The sequence below is a fragment of the Pelophylax lessonae genome (assembly GCF_965119305.1).
Source record: "Pelophylax lessonae genome assembly, chromosome: 3".
In the NCBI taxonomy this organism is placed as follows: Eukaryota; Metazoa; Chordata; class Amphibia; order Anura; family Ranidae; genus Pelophylax; species Pelophylax lessonae.
In genome coordinates, this window is record NC_138770.1 from 340,525,220 (window position 1) to 340,549,946 (window position 24,727).

Consider the following 24,727-nt stretch of genomic DNA (forward strand, 5'->3'; position numbering starts at 1 on the left):
ATAGTTACGCTCCTATCACACCTACAGTATATATGTCTAAGTGTAAAATACATTTTACAAGTGTGTGTGTATATATACCACTATACACAAGTTCAGATGTTTTGCCTGCCTCCAAAGAACCCAAAAAAATGCCCAAAAAAACGCTAGCGTCAAAAAAAATGCCCAGGCGTGTTGTTGCAGGCATTTTTTTGGGGTTTTTGGAGGCAGGCAAAACATCTGAACTTGTGTATAGTGGTATACACACACACATACTTATATGTATTTTACACTTAGACATATATAGGTTTATAGGAGCATAACCATATTAGTGTAAATGATTTCATTAGCGCAAGCATATATTTCTGCTACTATCACACCTATATATGTCTAGGTGTATATATACATATAAGTATGTGTGTATATATACCCGTATACACAAGTTCAGATGTTTTGCCTGCCTACAAAGAACCCAAAAAATGCCCAAAAAAACGCTAGCGCCAAAAAAAAAACGCCCAGGTGTGTTGTTGCAGGCATTTTTTGGGGGTTTTTGGAGGCAGGCAAAACATCTGAACTTGTGTATAGTGGTATATATACACACATAATTATATGTATATACACACCTAGACATATATAGGTGTGATAGTAGCAGAAATATATGCTTGCGCTAATGAAATCATTTACACTAATATGGTTAAGCTCCTATAACACCTATATATGTCTAAGTGTAAAATACATATAAGTATGTGTGTGTATATACCACTATACACCAGTTCAGATGTTTTGCCTGCCTCCAAAAACCCCAAAAAATGCCTGCAACAACACACCTGGGCGTTTTTTTTTTTTTTTTTTTTTTGACGCTAGCCTTTTTTTGGGCATTTTTTTGGGTTCTTTGGAGGCAGGCAAAACATCTGAACTTGTGTATAGTGGTATATATACCACTATACACAAGTTCAGATGTTTTTCCTGCCTCCAAAGAACCCAAAAAATGCCCAAAAAAACACTTGCTACTAAACCGGCAAGGTGTGAAAAGCGAGAAGCCACTAACCTGTTCTATAAGTGACCTAATACAAGCAATCTTTTTTTTTTTATGGTTCTGGACATGCTACAGAGCTGAAACTTCACAGGTACACTTTTTAGACCCCCCAGATACTAAATCCAAAGAATTTTTTTTATTTTTTTTTATTTTTTTTTTCAATAATTGGCTCTCTATCAAAAATGACAATTTTTAAGAACTTTTTTTGTGTGATTTTGTGTCTGGGGAGTCTAAAATGTGTACCTGTGAAGTTTCAGCTCTGTAGCATGTCCAGAACCATAAAAAAAAAGATTGTTTGTACTAGGTCACTTATAGAACAGGTTAGTGGCTTCTCGCTTTTCACACCTTGCCGATTTAGTAGCAAGCGTTTTTTTGGGCATTTTTTGGGGTCTTTTCAGGCAGGCAAAACATCTGAACTTGTGTATAGTGTTATATATACCACTATACACAAGTTCAGATGTTTTTCCTGCCTCCAAAGAACCCAAAAAAATGCCCAAAAAAAACGCCTGCTACTAAACCGGCAAGGTGTGAAAAGCGAGAAGCCACTAACCTATTCTATAAGTGACCTAGTACAAACAATCTTTTTTTTTATGGTTCTGGACATGCTACAGAGCTGAAACTTCACAGGTACAATTTTTAGACCCCCCAGATACTAAATCCAAATCTTTTTTTTTTTTTCAATAATTGGCTCTCTATCAATTTTTAAGAACTTTTTTTGTGTGATTAATAGTCCCTGGGGTATGACCCAGAACCCTAGGCACTTTTTAGGGGCATTTATTGGGTTTTAGGGCTTCAAAATGGTGTTTTTTGATTACCGAAGTTCGGGTCCCATTGATTTCAAAGGGGTTCTGAAATCCGGGCCGAACTTTCGGGAAGTTCAGATGTTCTGGCTGAACCGAACTTTTGAAAAGTTCGATGATCCCTAGTGGAGAGGCGATATGTTGTCTGGTCACCACGTGGTTTAAACCTTAGATTGCCATATAATGCACGCGATTGTGACACAGTAGGAAAACAATTATAGATTTAAATCAGGTGTGAGGAGACAACACTGTGCTTAGTGATCTTTGGCTTCTCCCATGATGTTTATGTAGAACTTTACCTCTTTAGGGTTGTCTACCCCTGCAGTACAGTGTGCAAAACATCAGTCTTTCCCTTTCAGCCAGTGTTTATGTTGTGTATTTAATATGTGTATGTTAATATGTTATACAGCCTAATAGGCTAATTCAATAGGTAATAAACATATGAAAACCAACAGCAACCAATCATATTTTAGTGTCCCATAGTAAAATGTGGAAAATTGTTTTCCCTGTTAATTATACGTATGATTGGGAACTGTCTTCCTAAATAACATCCGAACCAGAGGCGGACTGACAACTCACGGGGTCCCCCGAGCAATATGAGATCATGGGGCCCCCCTGTGTCCCCACCCACTTTGAAGCTACACCCACATCTGTATCTTTTCTCTCTCTCTGTATCTCTCTTTCTCTCTTTCTCTACCTCCATCTCTTTCTGTATCTCTCTCCCTCTTTCTCCCTTTTTCTATCTATCACACTCTCTCTCTCGTTCTCTAGCTTTCATTCTCTTCCTCTTTGTGTATCCCCCATTTCTTTCTATCTCCCTCTATCTTGCTATCTCCATCCCTCTTTCTATCTCTCATACTCTTTCTTTCTATATTTCTCTACATCTCTCTCCATGTCTCTCTATTTCTATCTTCCTCTCTCTATATCTCTCTATTTTAATATATCCCTCTCTCTATATCTCTCTATTTCTATTTCCCTCTCTCTCTATCTCTCTCTTCCTCCTCTTTCCTTCTCTCTCTCTCAGTAGAAGATGAGATGAGATGTAGATGAAGCAGGCAGTGACAGGAGCGGAGTTGTAGTGGCAAGGGAGATGGAGGAGAAGTTAGTGTCTGATCCTGTTGGGTACTCACAGTGGCAGGGTACTTACTGTGAAGTTCAGCTCCCAGTCAGTGAGCAGTGCTTTGTGGCCCCAGGGGTTAGGCTGGGCCTCCAGGTTGTAACCTAGGTCAGGCATCGCAGAGGCCACATACTCCCGAGTCAGTCAAAGAAAGAAAATGACAGGTGGAGGAGTGGAGCCCAGACTGGGCTGAGAGTAAGATCAGAGCCACCCTAGAGATGAAGGGACAGCAGTGGCGGATAATGGGTGAGCTTCCTCTTCATCACTGGACCCCTCATCTTTGGTGGAGCCATGTACCCCAACTGTGTACACAGCTCACCTCTGCATCCCAGTTCACAGCTCACCTCTGACTCCCTCTCCACAGCTCACCTCTGCATCTCAGTCCACAGCACACCTCTTTGTCCCAGTCTACAACTCACCTGTGTACCCCAGTCCACAGCTCATCTGTGTGTCCCTCTCCACAGCTCACCCCTGCATTCCAGTCTACAGATCCCCTCTGCGTCTTTGTCCACAGTTCACCTCTGTGCCCCTGTCTACAGCTCACCTCTGCAACCCTGTCCACAGCCCACCTCTGTGTCCCTGTCCACAGCTTACCTCTGTGTCCCAGGCCACAGTTCACCCGTGTGTCCCAGTCCACTGCTCACCTCTGAATCCCTGTCCACAGCTCGCCTATGTGTCCAAGTCCACTGCTTACCTTTGCGTCTTAGTCCACAGCTCTCATTTGCATCCATGTCCACAGCTCACTTCTGCTTCCATGTCCACAGCTCACCTCTGCATCCCTGTCCACAGCTCACCTCTGCATCCCTGTCCACAGCTCGCCTCTCTGTCCTAGTCCACAGCTCACCCATGCATCCCTTTCCACAGCTCACCCCTGCTTCCCTGTCCACAGCTCACCTCTACATCCCAGTCCACAGCTCACCTATACATCCCAGTCCACAGCTGGCCCCTGCATCCCTGTTTACAGCTCCCATTTGCATCCATGTCCACAGCTCACCTTTGTGTCCATGTCCACAGCTCACCCCTGCATCTAAATCCACAGCTCACCCCTGCATCCTTGTCCACAGCTCTTACTTTTTCACCTAGCACCTCCTTTTCCTTAAAAGCTATCACCTCTACACCCAGTCCCCACCCATCCATAGCTGTGACTTCTGCACCTAGAAACCTCTGAAATACACAGCTATCACCTCTACACCCAGTCCCCACCCATCCATAGCTGTCTCTTCTGCACCTAGAACCATCTCCAATAAACAGCTGTCGCTTTTGCACCCATGCCCCCGACTGTCTACATTTCTAAACACTGAACTCCCCAGTCCTCAACAGCTCTCACTTTTGGTGCTGCACACTCCAAAACGAACCTCCTTTCTAGGGCTTACCACTCACCCTCCTTACAGCAGCTAACACTGTTTTATTAGACAACCGCCAATACAGGCACAGCACCCTTATACAGCAGCAGTGTGCAAGGCAACATAGCCGGCAGACAGCATCAACTCATTAACACGTCTTGGGTGCCAGCGCTTGCAGCTCCCCTGCCACCATATCTCAGGGAAGCTCTTCAGTGAGGTTAATTGGCAGAATGGAGGAGAGTTAGGAGCACTTAGAACTACACAACATCTGAAACAGCCTAGGGGGATGCCACTGAAATATTGGGGGGATAAAGCCCACCCCGGCACCCCTCTAGACCCTACCTTATCTCTGCATTCACACCACCCCCATCCCATGCCAGCCTGCTCCTCCTCACCTCATCTCTCATAGGAAGTAGGAGCAAGTGAAGTCCAGGACAAGAGCCTCTCATGGGGACCCCTACTGGTCCCAGGCCCGCAGGCAGTGCCTGTGTGCCCAAATATTCAGTCCACCCCAATCTGAACCTTAATTGAATGCAATTCACTTTGCTAAAGCACTCTGTATTAAATAAAAAAACATGTTTTTTTTTTTCTCAAAAAGACCCCATTTTACACATTTTTTAATCCTTTTTCCCCAGTACTGCTGATCTCCTCTAGTCTGTTCCAGCCAATTTCCTTCAACATGCACTTGCATCATTGGATGGGTGCAATGTGTGTTGGCATGATTCTTTGCAGTCTCCACCCAATGCACATGTGACAGGGTGGCAATGCAGGAACACACAACTGTTGTCACACAATACCATGAAGTTCCTGAGCAACCCTCCTATTAACCCTTCTGTTAGGATAACCAGGTACTTTTGTAATGTAAGCCTAAAAGAATGATACTCTTTGGAATTACGAATAAATTCACAGTCTGTATTCAGCAATAAACCTTTATTTTTGAATCTGTGAGCTTCATTTAATGTTCACAGCAAATACTAGACTTAAGGAAAAAAATTGATCTCAGTATTTATTACTGTGACGTGTTTGTTGATTTGTTTGACTTCAAATGCCCAAAGAGAAGTCAATTCCTTTGTCCACTGAGGGGCAAAGGAAAAAAATAATAATACATTTCCCTGATCTCAGTCTGGTAATTTAGGTGAATATAGGCCAGTGTAAAAGTGATTATATTGGTAAATAAATAAGAAATACATTAAATGTATACAATATATATATATATATATATATATATATATATATATATATATATATATATATATATATATATATATATATATATAATATATATGAAAAAAAGGTATAAAAAGAAGGTGCAGAGAAGCTAAACCTATTGTATGTATACTTGACTTCAATTCCTAAATCTTTATTCTTTTCTTATATAGAAAACAGAAATGTATATCCAGTAAAAAAAAAAAAAAAAATACTAAAAATACATATGTCTACATATATTATAGCATATACAACTTAGACAATTTGTTTTATCATATCCCTAATGTTTGTATTATGCATTGCTTGTAAAAAAAATGTAAACATATGTTGTCTTTTTAACTGATATAGATTAAAGAACATCTTGCTAAGGGACAAAGAACACTGGCAGCAGAAGGAATGTCTCAGGTGACCAAAACACTGCTCGATTTAACTCAGAGGAAGCATTTTTATGCGGGAGATCTACTGATCTCGGTGGAAATCCTCAGAAATGTCACAGACACTTTCAAAAGAGCAAGTTATATCCCCACATCTGATGGAGTGCAGGTAAAAAAAAAAAACTATCATGTCAGACTAATCTACCGATCTATCTATCTATCTATCTATCTATCTATCTATCTATCTATCTATCTATCTATCTATCTATCTATCTATCTATCTATCTATCTATCTATCTATCTATCTATCTATCTATCTATCTATCTATCTATCTGTCTGTCTGTCTGTCTGTCTGTCTGTCTGTCTGTCTGTCTGTCTGTCTGTCTGTCTGTCTGTCTGTCTGTCTGTCTGTCTGTCTGTCTATCTATCTATCTATCTATCTATCTATCTATCTATCTATCTATCTATCTATCTATCTATCTGCCTGTCTGTTAAATTATCAGTAGACAAATAGTAAAGTATAATATGAAAGAATTTTCAGAAACCGTCATGCTATGGTTCACTGCAGTAAAACTGAAAGGTTAGTTTACTAAAGGACTTCTTTTAGGCCTCATGCACACTGGGTATTTAGACTCTGTGGGTCAAATTCTACACAAATGCAGTGTCCCACTCCCTGCCAATTGCCTTTCAAGTATATGATGTGCTGAAATATGTGGTGGCTGGACACTGTACCGAGTGGTACATTTAAAGCTGTATGAGTTCAGGAATGTATTGAAAGGCTGCTGACAGCGGAACCCGTGCCTCCTGGGCACATGAAAATGAAAGATGATGGCGCTATATCAATAGTTAATATTATTTTTACAAATACTATTTTTAGATAGATACTATAAATATATATATATATATATATATATATATATATATATATATATATACAAAGTGACACCAATATCAAGTTTGCTTTATTGCCATCAAGCATAATATCTATGGGACTGCAAGCTGCTAATTTCCAGACAACTAAATTAAATAAAAACACTCCACAATAAACATGGAATAAAAATTTGGAAATAAACAACTCAGCTATTGTAGCTCAAGTTGTATTAAACCAGCCAATAATTTATTAATCACTTGTCCCCCTTTTACATAGAAAAGGTGACCCAACCATCATAAATAGGCTGTGACAAAATAGGGAGGGAGGGGAGTACGGCCGCTGAAGACTTCCTGAGGCGACTGACAGATATGCCCTCTCAGAACCACACTTTTATAGGGCTCCCCAAGCGTTCTAGAATATTCCAGCCCATGTAACTATGGGTTTCGAGGCTCCTACACACAGCAGTCACAAGGTACCCCATCACCTCTGTGTGACTCTATTCTCAGGGGAGCCTTGAAACCCCTTTAGCTGCTACAGTCCCATTAGAAACCCCCTATCCCTTTTATTTTATATGGGACTTCAAGCAGCTAATTTCCAGACAACTAAATTAAATAAAAACACTCCGCAGTAAACTTGAAATAATAATTTGGTTGCAGCCTTTATTCATTGGTTTAAATATATTAATATCAAATATCAATAAACAACACCATAATACATTTCCAGCAGAGTTCATCAATAACCTTTTCTCCAAGCATGAATACAAATATTGAAATAAACAGCTTAGCTATTGTGGCTCAAGTTGTATTAAACCAGCCATAAATGTAATAATAACTTGTCCGCAATGAGTCAGGAAACCCAAAAAAAGGACTCCTGAGTCCTGACTACCATCTCCAGCCCGCAGCCTGCTCAATAGCTGTCTGGAAATTCAAATTTAATATATCCAAGCCCATATCTGAAAGATGGATTCCATTTCTCCTATATAGACCTTGAATCCCACCTTCTCAGTCCCTGTGCCTAAAAGATGAGCTGTATCCTAAACTCATAAAATTTTCTATAAGTTTATTAATATGCTTCCTAATCTCTTCAAATACTGAAAGAACATCAGATTGTAACTAAACTAAACAAGGAATTATTTCAGAGAATATAATGTCAGTGTTAGGGGATAAGTAGCACGAATCTGAAAATCTAGATTCAACGTTTTTTGTCTACCTATATCATTTCCACCAAGATGTATTATCAACACATCTGGCAGTGGCCATCCATAAGCCAATCTACCCAACACTAACATCAACTTTCCCCAAACCATTCCTCACCTACCAAACCAAAATATTTTACAATTTACAATTTCCACATTTTCTCCGTAAACTCTTTCCATTGCTCTCTTATGGGCCCATAACACAAAGGAGTGTCCGATGATCCAACTATTTCTCTTTTTTCCTGGAAAAAAAATAAATCAGGTCTGATATATGATGCATAGGCATTTGATTTCCATCTACCTATCTTCTTAATCTTATCCTTATCTAACTAGCAGATTCAGTCGCTGCTCCAATCCTGAATGAATAACGTGAAATTGAAATTTCTTCTAACTGTAAAACTTTCAAACATTTGTTAAGCACTCTAATGAACTGAAACTTTGTCAGTGGTAAACTATCCTCGTGTATAAATAATAACTCCCCACCTAAATGTCTAATACTGAGGTACTGATTTAAAAGCCGTATTACTGGATTATTACATGTATATAAATTAATCCATGAACCTTTACCTATTCGGTCAGGTTTAGAACTTTGTAAGGAAATCTTAACAGAATGAGTATTAGATACCACTGATTTTAAAAGAAGGCAACTGTTACAATTACAACTATTATTAAGTGGTACTAGTTCAGAAATGTGAAGGGCCATACAAAAACATATGGAAAATGCTGCTTTGAACAAACAATCCTCAAAAGGAGAAAAACATATACCCTTAGTTCCTATGCAAATATTTTCTAGTATCTGAAGAGTAATGGGATGTTTGTTATCTACTGAAAATGTAGCTTTTTATAACCTTTCATGGCCTGTTGCACTGAAAATAAACTAAATATAGAAGGGAAGCCATTTAACTTTAGGAAAAAGGAAACTCCACATAATATTTTGTGGATAGGTGACCATGAATACTTTCTTTCTAATAATGAATTGAGAAATGAAAGCACTACATTATCATCAAAAGATGAGCAAGGAATATGGTTTCCATGAAGAAAAACTATCCATGAAAACCAGGCAGATGAATAACTTAGCCAAGTTGCAGGCGCCAAAGATTTCTTTATATTTTCATAAAATAAATTATTTCCCAAAGATGTTGTGGGCATATTGTACCAACTTTGTCTGCGTCCAGTAGAAGTTCAAAAAAACGGGTCATCTTTAACCGAGAGAGAGCGTCTGCTACTATATTAACTTTTCCAGAGATGTATGAGATCCTATGATGTTTTGCCTTCAATCAAATATTTAAAATTAGACATTTAGATACCACATAATGTAACAATGTTGTAACTGGTAGAGATTTGGATGATAAACAATTAATTGAATACATAACTCCTTTATTATCTGTACTAATAAGAAGGCAGTGGTTTCTAAAATATTTACCCCAAATTTCTAGCTCTACTACTATCGTAAATAGCTCTAATAAAACACTATTTTTTTTACCAACCTTGATTTTCCCACCTTAACGGCCATTTTTCAGCACACCAGTGATTTCTCCATATTGCAGCAAAACCAACACAACCTGCTGAATCAGTGAATAAGCAAAATTCTTTATCTGAAATTCATGCTGCAAAAAGGTTCTGACATTGAAGTGTGCTAAAAATTTAATCCATACTATCATGTCTTCCCGCATATCATGAGACATGTGCACATGTGAATAAGGGTTCTTTAAACCAGCTATTGAAGAATAGAGTCTTCTTAAAAAAATTCTACCCACAGGGGGAACCCTGGTTGCAAAGGCTAATGAACCTAATACATTTTGCATTTCTGTTAATAATACTTTCTTTTTACGAATTAAACCTATCAATAAACCCAAAATGTTTTGCAATTTTTCTTTGGGCAGGCAAAATTCCAAAAGAGATGCATCTATTGTGATTCCTAAAAATTCTAAACAAGTGGTCGGTAAAAAAAAAAAAACCTTCATTAAAACCATTATAATGCATGAGTGCCATGGCAAGATGTTTGGCAGGATCACCGGTGATGGAGCTTTTAAGAAAGGATTCTTTATTCTGAGATTGCATAGAAGAAGACATTTTATTAAAGCACTTCATAACTGGATGCCAGAACAGAAAGCACACTCATGTCTATAACAGCAATTTGAAGCCCAATTAGATTGGGCGTTATTAAAAGCAAAACAGATGCCTTCTTTATATGATGCAGGGTTACTATTGACTTGCAAATTCTGTTGACATACCATAGGAGGTTTTTGGGGCAGTAAAAGATTTAACCATAACCCAATATCTTTGCTTCCTCAAATCAGGTTTTTTTGAACAGCCAATATTTGTCCTAATGACTCTTCGTAAAAAGCCAACCTAAACCTAAATTTGTGTACGCCTTCAGAATTATATCAATATGATTAAATAAACCAGTGCTGTGCTCTGGAAATTTTTCACAGATAAATACAAAAAGCCTGAAGCTAGTTATTAAAAGATCTGCCCACAGGCCTTCTTCATCCTAATTTTTGTCTTTGTCCTGTCTGTGAAATTCCTTGCTCGATGGAATTAATGATAATTAATTTAATACATTTTTCATTCCATATCTTTTCTTTAACTGTAGCTGATAAATAAAAACCTAATGGCAATGGAGTGCAAGGCATGCTTTCTTTCATACACATTTCTGGCACACCATACATATTAGCATTACTTCTATCTAGCTAAGAAGAATCTGAATCTATAATAATTGCAGCTCTAGAAACAAGATTGGTTTGCTGCTCTGGCACCACCCCTATAAAACTAGAAACATCCTGTATGCTATTGTTAACAGCATTAGCTGACAAACCCTGAATGGTTGATATAGAGGACACTAGTTGTAATATAGATATGGACAGATTATTCAGAACTTCAGCATTGTCAGATAAGCCCTGTCAGCAACCCTCTTTTATAGGGCTCTCCAAGCTTTCTAGAATATTTTAGCCCATGTGACTATGGGTTTTGAGGCTCCCCCACACAGCAGTCACAAGGCACTCCATCACCTCTATGTGACCCTATTCTCAGGTGAGCCTTGAAGCCACTTTAGCTGCTGCAATCCCATGAGGAAAGGGACTGGGGATCTTGAAACCCCCTATCCCATTTATTTTACAATCCTGATGTGTGTATACTTGTCTGGGTGTTATGCAATGTTGGTTCTCTAATAGCAGATGCTGTGAGACCTTTAAGAGCATCTTAGTCAGTTTGCAACACATGCTTTGTGGTTCTTTGAAATGTTTAGTATCTTGCAAGTAACAGAAATAGGTATGGAGATATCAAGGGATCTGTAAACTATAAGCACGAAGAAGCTAAAATCTGAACAGTGTCCCTTTGAAAGAATATAGGAAAACATCCCCATGGGATGGAAGATTGAATACATATTTTCACATAATGCAGGTGTATAAGATCATGAGACTTACATGTGCTAAAGCTTTGTTAAGCCATTAAACAACATTGAATTGCATTGAATTACATTGAATTGCCATTCCATGTCAGTACACTTCAGGTTACATTATATTAGCTGTTAAATGATGCATTTAGCCTTCAGTCTGGTTAGAGATTCAGTATGGGCAAATGTCAACTTTCCCTCATCCTGTACATTCTGGCTGTTCTCCAAATTAGGCCCAAAAAGTATTCAGTGATTTATTATGTGACATCTGAACAGTGCTTACTTGTTCAACCCTAATTCTGCCAAAATAAATAGAGAAAATGTGTGCAACTTTTCAAATATGCTAACGAGACCGTAGCACTTACTGTATTGATTATGGCGTTAAATATTCCAGGCTCTTAAAAATACGCTTGTTGTAAACATAGATTTGAATTGCTAATAGTGATGCAGCATTGCTTTTTTTTGCATTATCTATGGGAAATATATAAAACAGGGTTATGAGAAAATCCAAATAAAACTAGTTTTCTTGGAGCAACACTGGAATAGATGCCAACCGTCCCAGATTTCCTGGATCTAAATGCTCTGTCCCAATGCTTCTGTGTCCCAGGTTACATCCTGAGCTCACAATATCTACCCAAACTTATCGAGCATGAACAGTAACTCAAAAAAGTATATTACTCAGTGAATTGCTGTCACAAATGGGCAAGTCCCGCAAAATTTAGGAACAGGACCGACCAGAAAATGGCTGCCCTGAGGGCCTGATATGAGTGGGCTGTGGGCAGGAGTGACAGGGGAATGAGATAAAGAAGTTGGCAAGTATGCACTGGCCTTTTATGCACAATAAAGTAGATGCTAACACCTAAAAATGGGTTGCCTCATTTTTTTTATTTTTTTAGCTAAAAAGCGTATGTTTAGCCACAACTTTTCTTTTTTATTAACTTTGGGGTAGACCTCTGTTCGGTTTTAACTTCCCTCTGTGCCTCTGCTTGTGAGTTTCACCTGCTCTGTTTCTCTCAGTTACTATTTTTACTTGGGCAGTAAAGGACCTTTGAGACCTGTTGAGTTCTGATGTGCATATGACCCAGTTACAAGTAATGTGTTGGTAAACATTGCAGTAGGCACCTTTAAATATAGTCAATAGGGTTAAGGCAAATATATTATATGTTTTTTTCTGGTCATAGCTTTAGAATTTTTGCTGGCGTAGACAGAAATAAAAATAACTGAAATGGTTCCCCATAATTTTTAAAACAAAAACACTTTTTTATTTAAAGAAAAGCACTAGCATTTTAATTATTCTCATTACAAACAGTGTATCATGGATGTTTGATAAATATATCCATTTGCATAATACAGTTTATATTCAAAATCTGTTTGCATAACACATAATTTTTTTTTCTTTTAGAACTTCTTCCAAATAGTAAGTAACCTCCTGGATGAAGAAAACAAAGAAAAGTGGGAAGATGCACAACAGGTAAGATCTTACTGTTGAAGATTTGACATTTATTCAATGGTATGTTACCTTTTAGATAAGCTATACATACAAATGAAAAAGCTGTAAACTGCACAATCAAATAAAGTTTGTGAAAATTATATGTAATTGGATTGTTCTATATGCAAACATGATTTAACTTGACTCAACATTGTTTTCATGCTCATAGATGTTATTGTTAATGTTATCTGGTTTATCTGATAACCAAAAATTATGATGTAATCCAGTTATTCCAAATTCTGAAGGCTTTAGACGCAAACTAGCATGTCCATCGCTATTTACACTATTTCTTTGTCCAAATATTTACATTTAGCTAATGCATTAACATAGTTTTTAGGCAATTTTTTTTTGCAGTTGACTTCAGTGTGCAAGGATTTATTACAAAATTACATTCTGAAGATTTAAGATTTAATGCTGGTTAGGTGAACAAAGTTACTGCTGTGACTAGGTAGTGAGACAAAAAGCAAAACCAAAAGTATGCAACCTACCGCGGAAAGTAAAAACAAACTGGCACCCTTTGAGCGCTGTTTGAAATGAAATCTGACATCAACTGGAACTATAGGAGACAGAGAAAACAAGCAGAGTATATTGTTTTGTTTAGGGATGTTTACCATACATGAACTTTAAACTGTTGGCTTTACTCAATAGCACAATACTTTGGCAACGAATGGAATATCAGTTTGTCTCGTCAATGCAGTTAGCCTAATGGAAGTTGACTCTAATGCTTCAGATTCAAGGATTTACTCATATCATTGCACTTTGGTTCAGTATAACAAACTGAATTATGCTTTCCATGAAAGAGAGTACATCACTGTTTTTTGTGTACATTTACCCAGTACAGGAATATTCCTTCTTTTTTCTACCATGGGCTTTTTGTATGTTTTGCTTCCTAGTTTACGTGATACTTTTCTTAGGTGCTGTAGTTTGGAAGATGGAATTTACAGGCTTTTCCACCAATCCCTAAATACTAGGATATCATGTATAAATACATACAGGCCAATACTGTGATCTTCAAACTCCTTTGTTACTACTAATAATTTGGACTTACATCTTACTGTTGTGTGATAAAGTGCTGCTGTGGAAACCAAGGGATAACTATGGTTAGATACAAAGTAGAGAATGGAACCCAAATACTGCTTAAATGGCATCAGGAACCTATCATCTGCTTGAACAAGTATGTCTGGAGCTCGTGTTTTTGGATTTATGGCATTTTTTTTTAACTCCAATGGCATCCAGCTGTCAACTAGACATTATCATGTCTTTAATGGAATTGTGTCCTAACAACCTGTATGGAAGAAATCATGGCATATGGAAATATGGATTTATGGTGTTTTTCCGAAAACCTGAGTTCAGCAAGACACAGTGGCTACCAGGTTTTTTCAGCACATCCTTTTTTAATGTGTACATTCTGCAGATACAACTTTCTTGTACACCTTTAACAACCATTTGAAAAAATATATATATATATATATTCGGGAGGGTATTGGGAGATGTCTACACACCCTACTTGAAAACTTTCAGCCTTACAGATGTTTGCAAGGGAATGTATATATATATATATAAATATATATATATATATATATTTTTGTGCTACCAGTTTCATACAAATCCTTAACACTATTGAGTGTGGAAAAACAAGTTATCAATTTGCACCGTTGGAACCAATGGGTGAAAAGCCCATTCATATTCACCTGCTGTGACCTCTACTACTTATTTTCATGAAAGTCTTTCTATATGCATAAATAGAATGAGAAACCTAAGCATCTAGCTGTTTTACATAAAAAATCTATTAACATACCTGGATGCATGTCATTAGTAAACTGGGTGCTATATTACAGTATTAAAAAAAAAAAAAAAATCCCTAGCCATGTGTATATACTATTTGAGTAAATTAAAGTGATAATTTAGCTAAGTATTTGTGGAACAAAATGAATGCTTGAACACATAACATGATTGAAAATGAATCCTAACACCATGACATGATTGACAGATTGTGAAGGTGCTTTAAACACCAGTGAGTATTTGTAAAGGTAATCTGAGAAGCTAGAAATAGGAAAGCTGCCTTTGCTTACTTAATTTTTTAATGTATGGGGACCAGTGCTATTACTTTTATCCAACCTTCACTAGCAAGTCATCAACTTGTAACAAACAGGCGAAAGAGTTATTAAAACTTACAGCCTTCAAAATTTCCACTCTTGTTCTGGCAGTAATGCTATAATTAGGATAACAGTTCAGAAGTCTACACCTTTTAAAAGCAAGTAAGCAGTGAACTTCATTACTTGTAGCCTTAAAGGCTCACTTTAAATTGAATGCTTGCTTCCTGACTGAAGATGCATTGAAAGTATATTTTTGAAAGCATATATATTTATGAGGGCAGAGGATTACCATCAGGGTACATGAACACAGTATTATACTCAAGAAAAAAAAAAATAATGTAAAGTTACTGTCAGATCATAACCCTATAATCATGGAGTTAGAATTATACACTGACACTCACCTAAATAATGTTGCAAACAAAATAAAGAATGGCACTATGCATTTTGAACATCATGGAACCTGTGATAAGGTATTTGTATATGGTGGAAAATAAATACAACTATAGGTAAAAGTATTTTAGTTCCACCTATTATAGTAGGATTTTAAACCTAGGTTTAACTGACATTTTAAAAGGTGGGCTTTTTATCTAGGATGACATGATTACTAAAAGCTATTACAAGCTTACTTTATTTTCCAACTTACAGTAAAAAAAAGAAAATATTATTCGCTCAACGACCGCCCGCCGCAGTACAACTGCGGCAAGTCGGCTCTGTCCCGCGAAACAACGTAACTGTACGTCGCTTCACAGGACTGCTAGCGGGGGCCCATTCGCCACAGGGGGAGCCAATCAGCGGGTCTGGTGGCCACAATTGCCGCCAGGTACCTGCGATCGCTCCTCATGGAGAAAGAATGACAGTCTGCTGTTGTAAACACAGCAGACCGCTGTATACTATCAGTTATGAACACAGGGATCCTATGTTCCTCCTATTTAGGAACACAGGTCTCTGTGTTCATGCAGAAAGCCCAACCCCCAAACAGTTAGAAAGCACCCCCTAGGGAACACATGTAACACGTTTGCCACCCTGGGGTTAACTCCTTCCCTGCCAGTATCATTAGTACAGTAACAGTGCATATTTTTAGCACTGATTACTGTAGTAATGTCACTGGTTCCCCCCAAAAGTGTAAAAAATGTAAATTAGGTGTCTGAACTGTCCCCTGCAATGTCTCAGTCCCGCTAAAAATCGCTGATCGCAGCCATTACTAGTAAAATAAATACATAAATAAAAATGACATAAATATTTCCCCTAGTTTGTAGACGCAATAACTTTTGCGCAAAACAATCAATATACACTTATTGGGATTTTTTTCCCCAAAAAATATGTGGAAGAATACTAATTGGCAAAAAAATTATGAAAACATTAGAATCAGAATTGTCGCTATTTTTTCGTTTATAGCGCAAAAAATAAAAATTGGGCAGGTGATCAAATACCACTAAAAGAAAGCTCAATTTGTGAGAAAAAAAGGACATCAATTTTATTTAAGTACAGTGTTGCCCGACTGCGCAATGTTCAGTTAAAATAATGGCAATATAGAAAACATTACCAAAGTGCGCTAAACAAATAATGAACCAAGTGTTCAAAAGTACATGGGTGGTGTCCAGGTTAATACCAAAATCATATATATTCAATCCAAACAAAAATACAAAAACTGTAAAAAAGTCTTTCTTTTCAAATTGGAGTGAAGGTGAGGGAGTGTTGGGAGGTGGGTGGGGCCTCGTCCCAAAAGATGATCCAAAGTGATTCTCAGTGGCCTGATATACACATGTGAACACCCAGTGTTAGGAGTGGACTCTTACCACAATGTGGAGAGATGTGAGCTTGTGCTATGTTGTGTCCAGAGGTCCCAACTGATCAAGCTGGCAGGGATGGCTCTCGGAATGGGCCGGAACAATCAGCTGCTTCCAAAATGGGGAGGGATCTGTAGGCTTCCAAGCAGGGGGAGATGCCAAGACAGAGCAAACCCAGAGAAAAGAAGAGGACTATAGTGCATTACCTTCGACTTTATTAATGAACTGAATGAAGATACACTTACACAATCCGGACGAACAAACAGCAAATACAGGGCGGTCGCGGATGTCTGCAGTACAAACCGGGACCTATGACAGCACAGCTGGCTCCCCCCGACGCGTTTCCACTAACAAGTCGGCTTCTGGGATTGGAGCTCCAATCTGGGTTTGCTCTGTCTTGGCATCTCCCCCTGCTTGGAAGCCTACAGATCCCTCCCCATTTTGGAAGCAGCTGATTGTTCCGGCCCATTCCGAGAGCCATCCCTGCCAGCTTGATCAGTTGGGACCTCTGGACACAACATAGCACAAGCTCACATCTCTCCACATTGTGGTAAGAGTCCACTCCTAACACTGGGTGTTCACATGTGTATATCAGGCCACTGAGAATCACTTTGGATCATCTTTTGGGACGAGGCCCCACCCACCTCCCAACACTCCCTCACCTTCACTCCAATTTGAAAAGAAAGACTTTTTTACAGTTTTTGTATTTTTGTTTGGATTGAATATATATGATTTTGGTATTAACCTGGACACCACCCATGTACTTTTGAACACTTGGTTCATTATTTGTTTAGCGCACTTTGGTAATGTTTTCTATATTGCCATCCTTTCACGTTTAATTTAATTTTCAGTGCTGCTTTCACTTCACTTTTCATCACTTTAGGATTGCGCACCTATTTTCTTTCACAGTTAAAATAATGCAGTGCCATATCGCAAAAAATGGCCTGGTCATTAAGGGGGTACAACCTTCCGGTCCAGAAGTGGTTAATTGTAATTGACTGCAGTAAATACAAGCACCAACACTTTTCTGCAGGTTTCTTAAAACAAAACTTTAGGAACTAAGAAAGAATTCCAGGTATAGATATTTTATACATGGTTACAATGGTCCAGCTTGGATAAATGTTACTATGTATATATTATACCTGGCAATGCCTCTGGAAGCTAAAATTCATTGAAATAAACACTGCTACTCCAATGATCTCCAATTACTTCTGAGTCCTGAGCTGAGCAGCTGCCCTGCTGTATTCTGAACACAGAAAGTTCTTTGTTGGGCATGGGAACCATTCAGAGAATGCTTTGCATTCTTTAAATGAATGAAAAGCTTTTTCTGATTGAACAAGATGGAAAGGTGGGATGGTGATGTCTTGGAGTATCCAGCACCACTGAGGGGGGGATTATTGAGTTAACCAGCAGCCACTTGCTTTATTAGAGGTGCCTTTTTAGACTGGTGCTGTTTGCTCCCCAAAATTTTTAAGCACCAGTGAACCTGCCAGTTGGCAAATTAAAAAAGCAGTATCTTTTCTTGTATGTGCCTGGATGATTGAAGGAAAAACATTTACATTATTATTTACTAAACTAATGTAAAAAGTGACTTTGAAAATTGAAGATTGACTTTACTAAGTGAACAGTCTTTACTTAGTAAATCAACCACAATGTCCCCTATGACATAAATATGGTCCAGCAAAGTGGCAGCTAGCGCAAGGCACTCAAATTACTTTACAAAAAGATCATTAAACTTTTGATTTCTTACTATGCCACCTCCGATAACCCACTGATGCATTTACAATATATTTTATTTATCACTGTCTGATGGAAAATAAAATGATGAGCTTTGTCTGCTTACAGTAATGTAAAGATAATATGATTTTATACAGTTTTTAAATGCATAAAGCTTCATTAATAATGAATCTCAGTAGTTGAAATGTGCATTAGGCTGGAATGATGTCAATTCATAGGTAGCAATACCAATATAATATTATTCTCACTATGCACCAACTAATTCCATCTACCTTGTCCACAAATAACCTAGCTGCATTAAAATTGCTTAGAACAGGATAAATATTGAATAACTATTCACAGATTTGTTGAGCACATTTGAAATATTTCTTAATTCGTGTTTTAACTATTATATTGCTCAAAGAGTATTGTATATGATGAAATCTTTGGCTATGCCTATATTCGTTAAGGCTCAGCAAAGACAAATTATTGAAACAAGGAATGAATGGATCTAAATGACCATATATATGTTTAAGTTTTATGGATCCTTTTAGAGAGATTTCTGCCAGTTAATGTGACAGCTACATTGCTAATAAATGGCCAATATGTATAAAAAAAGAAGATAGTGTAGATGGCAAAGCCGTTGCCTGAGTGGATGAGTCAGCTTTAAGGCATCCTGTGTTGTCATGGAAACAAGCATGTGTACTGCGGTGGAAATGGTTGCTTTGTTGATCCCAATACAATTATTTTGCAGGATTAGAAAAAAGAAAGAGGAAAAAAAAAAAAAAGATTGTTAACAACAATGTACATTCTACATGTTCAGAATGGTAACACTCTGTATTAAAAGATACAAGTGTTATCACTGCAAAGTGTGCCTTTGCTTCTAGTATTTGCTTGTAGGTTTTTCTATAGAAATGTTAGCTTCCTGTGAAAGAAAAATAGACTAGGTTTTATGGAGTGCAGCTGCAGAGGATAGAACATCCCCTTCAAATTAATTGCCGGAGCAACAAACCAGCAATTACGGTTTATATATGGATCGGATGTATGGCAGCACCCAATTTCCCGCAAAACTGCAGTAATGCAGCTGTTCATATTAGAAGATAGAATTTTTCAATAAACTAGAATCCAAAAGTAAGTTGTCTAAATATCCTACACATCAAATATATTTTCATCATTTACATAAAGATTAGTCATGTAGGATATAGGTGTATATGAGAGGACATCATGAATGTGCAAAGCCTGTAGCAACCATATTTTGATGAACTGCAGTCAGACCAATGGAAGGTAAGGCTTGGCCACGTTACTAAACTTTGCCAATTACTCTACTTGGGTGAGTCCAGCCAAAAACAACATTTTTAATTTTGGATACATCGTGGAAGGATTAAAATCTTTTTCTGTTGTTAACAGCTGTCTGGGGTTTTCTCACACTTTCTTTCCCAGTAACTATCATTTTACTAGACATGAGGTGAGGCAAATTATAAAACAAGGGCAGAGACATAACTAAAACTTTTTTTTTTACCTTCCAGACTTTACTTAAAAAAGTGTCTTTATCCATGTCTGTGTTTCTGTTGGAGAGTTTCCTTCTTGCCAGGTAGAAAGTTGTCAGCAGCACAGGAAGCAAAAGGACTCCTTTCAACAGAGCCTCAGATAGCAGTTAAAACCTGACAGGGGTTCTAAAACTCCCCCACTTGAGCCAAAACTAGGAAAAAATATTGGTTGGACATACATTTTAGCCACTTCTGAACCCGGAAGGTTTTACCCCCTTAATGACCAGACCATTCATTTTTTGTGATACGGCACCACGTTACTTTAACTGACAAATGCACGGTCATATTTTTCCAGCAATTTAGGCAAATATATATTTTGCTACATATTTTTGGTAAAAAAAAATCCCAAAAAGCATATATTGATTGGTTTGCGCAAACATTACAGCGCCTACAAACAAAACTATGCAATATTTTTATGGAATTTTTATTTATTTTTACTAGTAATGGTGGCGATCAGCGATTTTTAGCGGGACTGCAACATTGTGGTGGACAAATCGACATCTAACTGACGCTTTTGACACTTTTTGGGGACCAGTGACATTATTTCAGTGACCAGTGCTAAAAGATTTGCAATGTTACTGCACTAATGACACTGACAGGGAAGGGGTTGACATCAGGGGTGATCAAAAGGTTAGCAAGGGGCCATTCAAAAGATAGGTAAATCATAGGTTATCAAAGGGTTAAGTGTGCCCCTAGGGGGTGCTTACTTACTGTGGGGGGGTAACATAGATTGGGGAAGACAGAGATCCTGGAAATTTCCTTTGGGAACACAGAGAGCTACAGATAGCTGATACATGTTGTAACTCTCCCCTCTCTACTAAAAAATCATTTTTATTGCCTTTGTGTCACTGTTAGGGCTTGTGAAACATGAAATTGGAATGTTTTTTTACTGCCCTCTCACTGCTCCCCCTTATGCTTCTAAGGTAGAGGCCAGTAGTGCACACAGGTCTTGACAGAAATTAAAGTTCCTTTCATGTTCGGTGGGCAGTTTCCCCCTTCTAACATACATGACACATTCTGGTGAATGGGGCTATTCTGCAAAATTCACCCCACAACCGCATGCAGTGCATATAGTTGTGGCATGGTGGTGCTACATTTACGGGGTGAAAACAGGTAGTGAGAGGTGATATATCATGTACTGTACTCATAAATTGTCAAATGACCATGAAAAGTGCAGGAAATGGGAAGTGAGGAGACCCAACAATAATAACCCAAACAAAAGTTCTAACTTACCCTACTCTGTCCAAGGAAAAAAAAAAATTTTGGCTGGAGTTTTACTTAATTGAAACAAACCAAGGTTATGTTGTAGAACAATGCAGATATGTTGATTGATACTGTAAAATGATGTCAAACCGTTTGACATGTGTAACCTATTGTCTCCTATTGCTGCTGCAATATTTAATTCTAGATTTACCCAGGCTCTGTGGAGTTGATGCAGGTCATTGAAGATTTCATACACATTGTTGGAATGGGAATGATGGATTTTCAGAATTCATACCTCACAACAGGAAATGTAGGTAAGAATCAAACTTTAGCTTTATTTACTATTTTAATTGTCTATTCCAAAAATGTACACGGTTGGCAATATAATTGCCACTTATTTAGGACTATTTAGAGGTTCACCCTGACAGTAGAAGATAGCTGAAAAGTTAATGTGGTATCAATATTCAAAAATGGGCTGAAATTAATATCTGGAAGTGAGCTGTAATCTGAATAGAGGAAGGCCTCTATTCACCAAAGTATTTGATAGAGTATTCCATAAACTTTTAATTTACAAATTGAGGTTTGTTGGCAATGATGATGTGTATGTACCTGGATAGAAACTGGTTACAGGAGCATGTTCAAAGGGTGGTGATAAATAGTGTATCTTCTGAATAGTTTGGAGTTGTAAGTGGGGTTCCCCAAGACTCTGTAGTGGAAAAAAAATCTGTTTAGCTTGTTCATAAATTATACAGAGGTTGGTATAAATAGGTAAATCTCAGTGTTTGCTGATGATACAAAGATAAGCAGGGTAATCACTTGACAGCAGGATATAGCAACTTAACATGAAGACCTCAATAAAATAAAGGGGTGGGCAACTACATGGTAAATGAGCTTTAATATAGAAAAATGTAAAGTAATGCACTTGGGGGCTAAAAATCTGAATGCAAGTTACTTACTAAGGCGATGACCTCTGAGGAATTGAGGATGGAAAAGGATCTGAAGGTCCTAGTAGATCACATGCTTAGCTATGGCATGCAATGCCATGCTGCAGCAAGCAAAGCTAGCAGACTATTAACATGTATTAAAAAGGGTATCTACTCAAAAGATAAAACTATAATTTTTCCACTTTACAAAACTCTGAGTATTCCATTCAGTTCTGGTCACCAGTCCTCAGTGCTGAAACTGGAGGGATTCAAGAGAAGGGCAACAAAGCTAATAGGGGGTTGGAGAGCTTAAGTTATGAGAAATTACCTAAAACATTAAACTTATTCTCGCCGGAAAAGAGAGGATTAAGAGTAGATATGATTACAATATACAAACATCTAGATGGTGATTCTAGGATAACTATCTAGCTATTCAGTTCTTAGATCTAACTATTTAATTTTAAGTCTCTTAAGAAGACACACAGCCACTCATTTGGATAAGAAATAGTTTAACCCTAAACTGCATAAGGGGTTCTTTACTGTTAGCATGGTAAGGATGATGAACTCTCTTCGACAGTTGGTGGTGTCAGCCAGGAACATGTTGATTATTTTTAGAATTTTTTTTGCATCTTAGCAAATGCAATATACAGAGATATGGGAAATGGTAGTAACATAAACATATACACGCACACTCTCACAGGTTGAACTGGTTGGACTGTTGTCTTTATTCAACCTTACCAACTGTGTAACTATGCAACTACTGTATATAAACGTATACACACATGCACACATTCCCCACAGGTTGAACTGCATGGACTGTTGGCTTTATTCAACCTTATCAACTGTGTAACTATGCAACTACTGTAAATCATGGCAAATGGAAAATGTAAATTAAACTTTCATTTATTTAGGTCAGTTAGATACAATTTAAACTGCAGCATTTCCAGACAACTGTGCTTTTTCTCATGAACAAAGAAAATGTAGGCATAAGAATGTTATCTTCCCAAAAAAGACACTATTTGAGAAACAATGATGTATTGAAATTTGATACACAGGGTTTAGGCAACATCTCTGTAACAAATAAAAGCAATACTCAATAAATATGGCTACCTAAGATTATTACAGAAAATGCATCTTAGCAACATAACATTTTATGAGCTGGTTTCCTTAAGTGCTGCACTTCTAGAGACTGTTGAAAATACCTTATAAGAACACTGCATATCCAAATGATTAGTAAATGAACCAATACTGACAGAACAGTGGCTTAGTGGATGCCACTTCTGCCTTGAAGCACTAAGATCATCAGTTTAGGTGCCAACTATTGTGTTTACATAGGTTTCCTCCTACATTACAAATGCATGCTGGTAGGTTAATTGACTCCTGTCTATGTTATTAGATGCTATGCACACAAGCTTTTGACCTTAAGGCAGGGACTGATGTGACAGTACCGTATATGTAAAGTGCTGTTTAAATTGTTAATGCTATATAAATTCCTGCAATATATAAACATAGGCAGCTGAAGTTACAGGCAAATGTCCTATGTAAACAGTTTTTTTGTGCTGAGAGCACTTGCCCTGCACACTCCCAGCACAGTCACTACTGGGGATCGAAAAAGGTCCCGATGCATACTTGTAATTGGGAGCCTTCTAATAATGTGAAAACTGTGACAGCCAATCACAGCTGTCACATGACTCAAATGCCTGCCTCTGACTTCAGGCATTTAGAGGCTCTGAAAGGGAGGCAGTGGCAGGAAGGGGTTATCCAACCCTCTTACATTTTGGTCAAGAAGCCCTACCAAGAGGCTCAGCCCTACCAAGAAGCTAATTCAGTGTTCAATAGATTTTACCTACTGAGTACTGACCATTTAATGCATGGTTTTCAGGTAAAGTATTACTTGCTTATTTATTGCTTTATCAACTTTACTGTACTTTAAACACAGACAGTATAGGATTTCATCCTGCCATATGTTACCCAAAAGATATGAGATTTAATTTACCTCAGACAATATTCGGGTTAAATGAGAGTTCTTTGACCATAAGTAAAAGGTTCAAAACAGCAATATTAATGTATTGATAAGTAGCCTTGAAGCCTAAATTAATTCACAACAATTTTATCTCTAGTACATACAAAAATGAAAAATATTCATAGTTTAACCACTTGCCGACTGCCGCACGACTATTTACGTCGACAGTCAGCCCCTCACAGGCAGAGCGGCGTAGGGCTACGTCGCTAGCCTGTGAGGGTCTAGGGAGCGAGCGTGCGCCGCCGGAGGCGAGCTCCCGCGCGTGTGAACGGCAGACCCGATGTCCGCCGGTCACTTCGCGATCTTCGGGTGGAGAGGGAGAAAGGCAGGCGGCTAATGTAAACAAGCCGCCTGTCATTCTCCCCTGTGTATGAATGGTGATCATACGGTTCTACTATGTAGGACCGTTGATCACTGTTCATACACCTCAAGCCACAGCCAATCACAGTTAGAATCATGCCCCTAGGGACACACATAACCCCTCCCTCTCAAAAAAAGTTAACCCCTTCACTGCCAGTGTCATTTTACAGTAACAGTGCATATGTATAGCACTGATTACTGTAGAAATGTCACTGGTACCCCCAAAAGTGTCAAAAATGTCAGTCAAGGGTCCGATCTATCCGCCGCAAT

General features: G+C 38.1%; 1 protein-coding gene across 4 annotated transcripts in view; it reads left to right on the forward strand.

Annotated features, from left to right (window-relative positions):
• Positions 1–24,727, forward strand: part of ADGRB3 (adhesion G protein-coupled receptor B3) — a 1,221,611-nt gene that overhangs the window by 674,630 nt on the left and 522,254 nt on the right. For all 4 annotated transcript variants that reach the window (XM_082251903.1, XM_082251901.1, XM_082251904.1 and 1 more), the window contains 3 exons: positions 5,827–6,021; positions 12,716–12,784; positions 21,357–21,465. In XM_082251903.1, the coding sequence (XP_082108029.1) occupies positions 5,827–6,021; positions 12,716–12,784; positions 21,357–21,465 (373 nt within the window). The remainder of the gene's footprint in view (positions 1–5,826; positions 6,022–12,715; positions 12,785–21,356; positions 21,466–24,727) is intronic.